Source organism: Chinchilla lanigera, unplaced genomic scaffold (genome assembly GCF_000276665.1).
Source record: "Chinchilla lanigera isolate Chin_1 unplaced genomic scaffold, ChiLan1.0 scaffold00011, whole genome shotgun sequence".
Lineage (NCBI taxonomy): Eukaryota > Metazoa > Chordata > Mammalia > Rodentia > Chinchillidae > Chinchilla > Chinchilla lanigera.
In genome coordinates this window covers 19,706,666-19,713,964 of record NW_004955412.1, presented here as the reverse complement: position 1 = coordinate 19,713,964, position 7,299 = coordinate 19,706,666, and the positions used below count along the sequence as shown (strand labels likewise).

The 7,299-nt window shown below is 44.5% G+C and overlaps 1 protein-coding gene and 1 pseudogene across 1 annotated transcript in view; one reads left to right on the top strand and one right to left on the bottom strand.

The window, feature by feature from the left end:
* Window positions 1-1,916: 1,916 nt before the first annotated feature.
* Window positions 1,917-2,127, bottom strand: LOC102012517 (annotated as a pseudogene).
* Window positions 2,128-2,999: 872 nt separating this feature from the next.
* The window catches only part of Ift46 (intraflagellar transport 46), a 12,971-nt gene continuing 8,671 nt past the window's right edge, over window positions 3,000-7,299 (top strand). The window contains exons 1-3 of the mRNA XM_005378250.2: window positions 3,000-3,155; window positions 4,033-4,129; window positions 6,821-6,900. Of these exons, the coding sequence (XP_005378307.1) occupies window positions 6,856-6,900 (45 nt within the window). The 5' untranslated portion in view covers window positions 3,000-3,155; window positions 4,033-4,129; window positions 6,821-6,855. The remainder of the gene's footprint in view (window positions 3,156-4,032; window positions 4,130-6,820; window positions 6,901-7,299) is intronic.

Below are 7,299 nucleotides of genomic sequence, written 5' to 3'. Positions count from 1 at the left end.
AAGTTAGAGAAAAATATTTAAAAAAAAAATTTTTTTTTTGGTACCTGAAATCAAACTCAGGACCTTGTGCTTGCCAGGCAGGTGCTTGTGCCACTGAGCTATATACCTGACCCCTAAGCACTGTATTGTAGACCTGTCATCTCCACTCAGGTCCATTCCAACTCGACTGGCCTTACAGAGTAGCCACCGAGCAAGAGGTGGCAGGTGAGGCAAGTACTGCTGACTGGGGCTGGCATTTTTGATCTCTAGTTATCAAGGCTGATTATTTTCCAGTTAGGTATTATTTTGGGGACAAAGGGAAATGTTAAAAATTTGATCTCATAGCCAGGGTGGTGGCATGCCTGTAATACCAGCACTTGCAAGGATCAGGAGTTCTAGGCTAGCCTGCACTACGTAGTGAGACCCTGCCTCAAAAAAACAAGCAATAGGACTTGGGATGTGGCTCAGTGGTAGAGTTCTTGCCTTGCATGCACAAGACCCTGGGTTTGATCCCCAGCACCCCCACACACACATACAGAGTAAAGTAATATTATTTTTTAAAATTTTTAATCTTTTCGAGACAGTGTTTTGCGATGCAGTTCAGGTTGGCCTTGAACTCACTTTGTAGCCCAGGATGGCCTTACACTCCAGGCAATCCTCCTGCCTCAGCCTCCCAAGTGCTGGGATTACAGGTATACACCACGACACCTGGCTAATAAGGTGACTTTATAAAAGTTAAGAGCAAATAGCTGTTACCAGAGGTTGGGGAAAACAGAGGGTCAAGAAGAGAGGGAAAAAGATTGGCGGATTCTAAATTACAGTTAGATAGCAGAAATGAGTTCTAGTATTCCATTGTACAATAGAGTGATTATACATAACGATAATGTACTGTTGCTTTTTCAAAAGCTAGAAGAAAAATCTAGGCGTGGTTATCACATCTATAATCCTGGCATGCGGGAGGCTGAGGCAAGAGGATCGCTATGAGATCAAGGTCAATCTGGGCTACATAGTGAGACCCTGTCTCAAAAAAAAAAAAAAAAAAAAAAGTAGAAGAAAGGAGTTTGAATCTTTTTACTGCAAAGGAATGATAAATGTTTAAGGTGATAGTTATGTTTACTCTGATGTGAATATTACACAATACGTACATGTGTGGAAACATCATATGGTGCCGCATAAACACAATTTTTGTGTCGATTTAATTTTATTATTTTGGTACTGGGGACTGAAGCAAGGGACATATGCTAGGCAGGTGCTCTACCACTGAGTTATTGAACTACATTACCAGCTCTGCCACCTGTTTTGTTTTGTTTTGAGCGAGCAGCTTGCGATGCTCCCGGCTGCCCTTGAACTCACTGTACAGCTCAGGCTGGCCTCCAGAGGATCCTTCTGCCTCAGCCTCCTGAGTTGTGGGATGACAAGCATGTGCCATGATAACTAGCAATTTTTTTTTGAGACAGTCTCTGGTTGAATTGCCCAGGCTGGCCTCAAACTCACAGTCCTCCTACCCCAGACTCCTGAGCAGCTGGGATTACAGGCAGGTGTGCACCATCCCTGTTTTTTTTTTTTTTTTAACTTTTAGAAAGACATACTTCTTGGTTTTGTTCCTTTTTTTCTTTATCTTTCTTTATGAGACAGGGTCTCACTATTAGTTCAGGCTGATCTTGAATTCACTATGTAATCCAGGCTAGTCTCTAACTGGCAGCAATGTTCCTGCCTCAGCCTCCCAAGTGCTGGGATTGCAGGTGTGTGCCACGACACTTCTAATTTCCTTTTAAAAGTCACTTTCCTTGTCATCTTCTGGCATATTTTCAATGTCGAATTTCTATTACTCCCAGTTTCTTTATCCCTGACTTCTAAAATTGTCTGTAATTAAAAAATATTTGTCCCTTACCTCTTCATTCATCACTTGACTCAGCCACCCAATCAATCTGTCTGGTTCATCTCAGCTCCTTTACTGCCAGACCTGGGGGCAGGGACTGCTCCCCTTTCTCTGCCTTCTTCTTGGTTGTGATGACCAAGGTGTAAAGATACCTGTTGCCATGGAATTTTAAACGTCGCATTATCTTTGTTCTTCATTTTGAGAGCTTTGGCGTCCTTCTGCTTAGCTCTGAGCAGAAAATCCTTGATTCCTTCAATTTTTTGAGGCATGGGGACGAGGTGTGTGGGGACTGGTACTGCCAGAGAGACACAGTCCAGTGAGCATTTTTAAAGTACCTATTTTGGTCGGGCGTGGTGGTGCACTCCTCTAATCCCAGCACTTGGGAGGCGGGGCTGAGGCAGGATCGTTGCGAGTTCGAGACCAGCCTGGGCTACAAAGTGAGCCCAAGACCAGCCTGAACTGCATGATGAGACCCTGTCTAAAAAAGGCATAAAAATAAAATAAAAAATAAAATAAAATATCTAATTTGTGCAAGGTAGTGGCGCTAGGCAGAGTTTAAAAATTAAATAGACACATCCTGTTTTAAGTTCACAGTCTTCTTTATTAAGTAAAAATACAGGACACAGGGCTGGGGATATAGCTCAGCCGCACAGCATCTGCTTGGCAAGCGCAAGGCCCTGAGTTCGATTCCCGATACCAAAAAAAAGAAACAAAGAGAGTTAAATTTGAATCTCAGATAAACTAGGAATCATTTGTTAATACAAATATGTCGCATGGACACCGTGACGGGGAAGGACTGTAAAATAAAAGAACTTTAAAAGTGCTTGCAATATTCCCTGGAGAGGGTGTCTGAATTAGACTGATGCAGGGAAACAGCAGGCCCAGTGATGCGCTTGCCCTAAGGAGGAAGATCCCGCTTCTGTTTGGAAAGCCACAATTCATCTGCCCGCTCTGCCTGCTTCGACCGCTAGATGGCGCAACAGACGCATTTACTGAAACCATAGACACAGGCAATTTGGCCGCCCAGAGAGCCCAGAGAAGCTTTTTCGGGCCTGTCTCGCTTTTCCCGCGCCTAGAGAGCCCACACTGGAAGCCGCGTAACAAGCGGTTGCACGCAGGTCTCACGATAGTAAAGCCAAATCTCGCGATTCCTTTTTCTTGTTTGCCTAGCGACTGACAACAGGCGAGTTGCTCCAAGTCAGATCCCTGAAGCGGCCTGGCCTGAGACTGGAGTGGGACCTCAGTCCTCGGCTGGGGTTCTTTCCATTTAGCGGAGACGGATTCAGAAGGGCTCCAGGTAATTCGTACTCACCTTGCAGAAAGGGAACTGCTGTCTACCTTCTCAAGAGGACTTGTGTTGCCATTACTCTCAGACGCCTCTTCCTAACCGGGCGTGGTGGCGCGCGCCTGTAATCCCAGCACTCGGGAGGCTGAGACAGGAGGATGGTCGCAAGTTCGAGACCAGCCTGGGCTACAAAGTGAGCTCAAGGCCAGCCTGAACTGCGTAGTGAGATCCTGTCTCAAAAAGACAAATAAAATAAAATGTAATATAATATCAGACGCCTCTTCCCATCTCCATGCCAGCTCTTCTCCCCTTCCTCCTCCCACCACCAAATTCCTGCTTCCTTTACTCCCCAAGCAACTTAGGTGGAATCCGATCAGCAAAAGGAATGGAGATGGGTGATGCTTTTGGTATTATTAGGTGAGACCCAGAGAGAGACCGAGGTTTACCCTGTCTTCGGTACACCCAGTCCCCGGTCCCCACCCCCAGAGACAGAGCTCGTATCAAACTGCTGCAGTTTGCGCTGAGAAACCCCATCGGCTTTGAGAAAACAGAGCTTGCCTGAAAGAAGGGCAACATCCACACAGGAAGACAGCTTTGGAGGAGCTGTGGAGAGGTTGGCTGTCGTTTCCCTCCGGATTCCCAGCCATCCTGCCAGCAGTTCCTCAATAAAGGCTGCCGCAGAATGGTTTAACTGCTGGACTAGAGGCCAAGAAGCCTTGCGGGGGGGGGGGGGGGGGGGCAGAGAAGAAGCCTTGGGGAAAGTTTGCATGGGGATAAAGGTTTTATGGAAAACTGGCAGCGTAGGTGAGGAAGAGGAAGCCATACCTGGCAGAGCGCTCAATGTGTGTCCCATGGTAAGAGCTAAGTAATCGCATCTCCTTTCGCTTAGACGAAGGTTGTTGAGAACCAGACGTATGATGAGCGGCTAGAGATTAACGACTCCGAAGAGGTTACAACCATTTGTACTCCAACCCCAGGACACCAAGGTAAGAGGATGAAGAGTACAGGAGAGAAATACTGTAGTCCCCAGAATCGAGGAGGGTGGATTCGTGTTTGGTTTCAACAGGGTCAGAATTTATAATAGCACATGTTGACCTTCAGAGTCAAGTTCCTTCGCTTGTGGTTGTTCCTGTTCTGTTTCAGAAAGGAGGGGAAAAGCACAGCTTGCAGGATCTTCCTTCAAGCCAGCAACGTTACCTTTTCGTGTTACTGCTGTGCTCACAGTCTGAAAGCGGTCCCTGGTTTTCTCCCTTTTTGTTTTTCTTTTGTGATGCTGTGATGGCCTCGTTCCTGCATGATACATAGGCAAAGCCTTTTCCAGTCAGCTGTGTGTGTGTGTGTTTGCAGTACTGAGAATTGAACCTAGGGCCATTCAACTGAGCTACCTTGCCGAGTCACAAATTTTTGATCCTCCTGCCTCAGCCTCCCAGAGTGCTGGGATTACAGGTGCATGCCACCATACCTGACTGTTTTTTTAACTTATCAAAATTATATTTCACTCAGCTTGTACCTTTAATCTGCAACCCCAATCAAAACCTCAACAGACTATTTTTAGAGGACTTCACACCATTCATTTATTCAACAAATTATTTCTTTTCGTTTTTGAAAGAGTTTTCCCTCTTTCCCAAACTGGTCTTGAACTCCTGGGTTCAAGTGTTTTCTTATGCTTCAGCCTTCTGCGTACAAAAATGTCATCACACCTAGCTTAGACATTTTGAGTATCTACTATGTGCCATGCTAGCCTTATAATCACAGGAGACAGATAGCAAATGAATAAGCAAACATAACTACAAATGTGGTAAGTGCATTGATAGAATCAAGCCATGTGTTAGGGAGAATAAGGGTGGGCCAGGGATGTAGCTCAGTGGCATAGCACCTGCCTGGCAAGCACAGGTCCTGAGTTCCATTCCTGGTACCAGAAAAAAAGAGAGAGAATAGGAAGGAGGCCTATTGTTGATAGGGTGGTCAGGGAAGATTAGTATATGGGAGAGGGGAGTGGTATATGGTCAGATCAGAGAAGTAGGCAGGAAGCTAACAAGCAGGGCTTTGGAGGCCACGTTGCTGGTGTGTGTGGGCTGGATTGAAAGGTACAAAGGTGAAAGTGGGCAAGGACTGCCCATGGCTGAGGTGAGATGATGGTGGTTTGGACTGTGGCAATGAAATCAGGAATAGAGGCAGGAGGCAAATGCAAGATATTGTTAAAGAATCACTAACGTGCTGGTGCATTGGATTTGATTTTTCTTTTCTTGAGGGGATGGTTTGAGACAGGGTCTTTTGCTCTTTTGAAGAGTCACTGTTTATTTTCATTTATTTATTTTTTTGCGGTACCGGGGATCGAACTCACAACCTTGCGCTTGCCAGGCAAGCGCTTATGTTACTGAGCTATATCCCCAGCCTCTTTGCTTTTTTGAGACAGGCGGGTCTTCAGTTTACTGTGTATTTCTGATTGGCCTCAAACTTGCAGTGATCCTCCTGCCTTAGTCTTCTGAGTGCTGGGGTTACAGGCCCATGCATGGCAGGATTTGATTGTTGAGTTAGGAATTAAAGATGACACTCAAGATTTTTGTTTATTGTGGTAAAATGTACATATCATAAAATTTATCATTTTAACTTTTTTTTTTTTTGAGATAGGGTATGTAGTCCAGGCTGGCCTTGAACTTGTGATGATCCTCCTACCTTAGCCTCCTGGGTGCTAGGATTATAGGCCTGCACCATCACACTCAGCTCACCTTTTTGTTTTTTGTCTTTTTGAGACAGAGTCTCGCCATGCAGTTCAGGGTCTCCCCATGCTGGCCTTGAGCTCACTTTGTAGCCCAGGCTGTTCTCGAACTCACAACGATCCTTTTACCTTAGCCTCCCAAGTGCTGGGATTACAGGCGTGCGCCACCAAGCCGGGCTTGTTGCTCTTATCTTGCGCATATGGATTACGATTTATGACTATTATTTACCATGCTCTACATAAGTCAGTTTCTTTCATGTAAATCTTCTCATTGGCTCCTTTTAGCAGTCTTGGATGAGAAACAGTACTGATCCCGGGTAGAGGTAGGAATAATGAGACTTGGAGGCTGTCATTTTGTCCAGGCACTATTGATCCAGCATTCTTTTCACTTTACTAGTCATTAGCATTTTTTTAACCAAGGGGTAAACTAAGGATAGAGTTTATACTATTTACATAATAGCATATTACATAAATCAGTTATATACTTTGTAAAGTACAGTAACGTTTAATAATTGTATCTTGAATTGAGGTGACAAAACTATGAGTAGAATTCAGTTTCCTGTTCTCTACCTTATTTATGTATTTTTTTTGTTTTGTTTTTTTCTGGTACCAGTAATCGAACTCACGATCTTATGCTTGCCAGGCAGGCACTGTGCCGCTGAGCTAAATCCCCAGCCCCTCTGTTCTCTACCTTAATGTTCTTATAAATCCTGTTCTGTAAAATGGTTAAAGTAGGCTGGGCACGGTGGTGCATGCCTGTCTTCCCAGCACTCAGAGGCTGAGGCAGGAGTATTGCCATGAGTTTGAGGCCAGCCTGGACTACATAGCGAGACCCTGTTTCAAAAAAGCAAACAAAACCAAACGAAAAAAGGTTAAAGCACATCAGATTATAAACTAAACATGTTTTTCTTTAAAAATCATTTAAACAGTAACCTAAAGGCAAAACTTTCCTTCCCAGGATTTCTTCATTCTGCCCATCTTCCTACCAAGACTATGGCTGATAACTGCAGTGATGAGTTTGAAGAGGAAAATAACAAGGTATTTGTGCAGTATAACCCACAATTTCTCATAGAATTTTACTTTTAGACAACACCAACTTGGCAAGAAACATTTCCTGAATACTTACTGCCAGGGCTTGGGTTCCTTTGAACTCATGGAGGAAAAGTAGAAGCAAGGTGGCATCAGATTTTGGAACATTTCAGAAATAAAGATCCAACCCTCTGTGCCCATCCTGGTACTGGGATCAAACCCAGAGCTTTGCATATGCTAGGCAAGCACTGTGCCACTGAGCTACATCCCTGACCCAACCCTAGTCTTACAGCTGACTTTTTGGTGAGGAATTCATAGAAAGTAGGCCAGTGTTTTCACATACTTTACTGACTGTAAGAATCAACTGGAGTGTTTTTATTTATGTCTTTTTTTTTTTTTTTTTTTTTT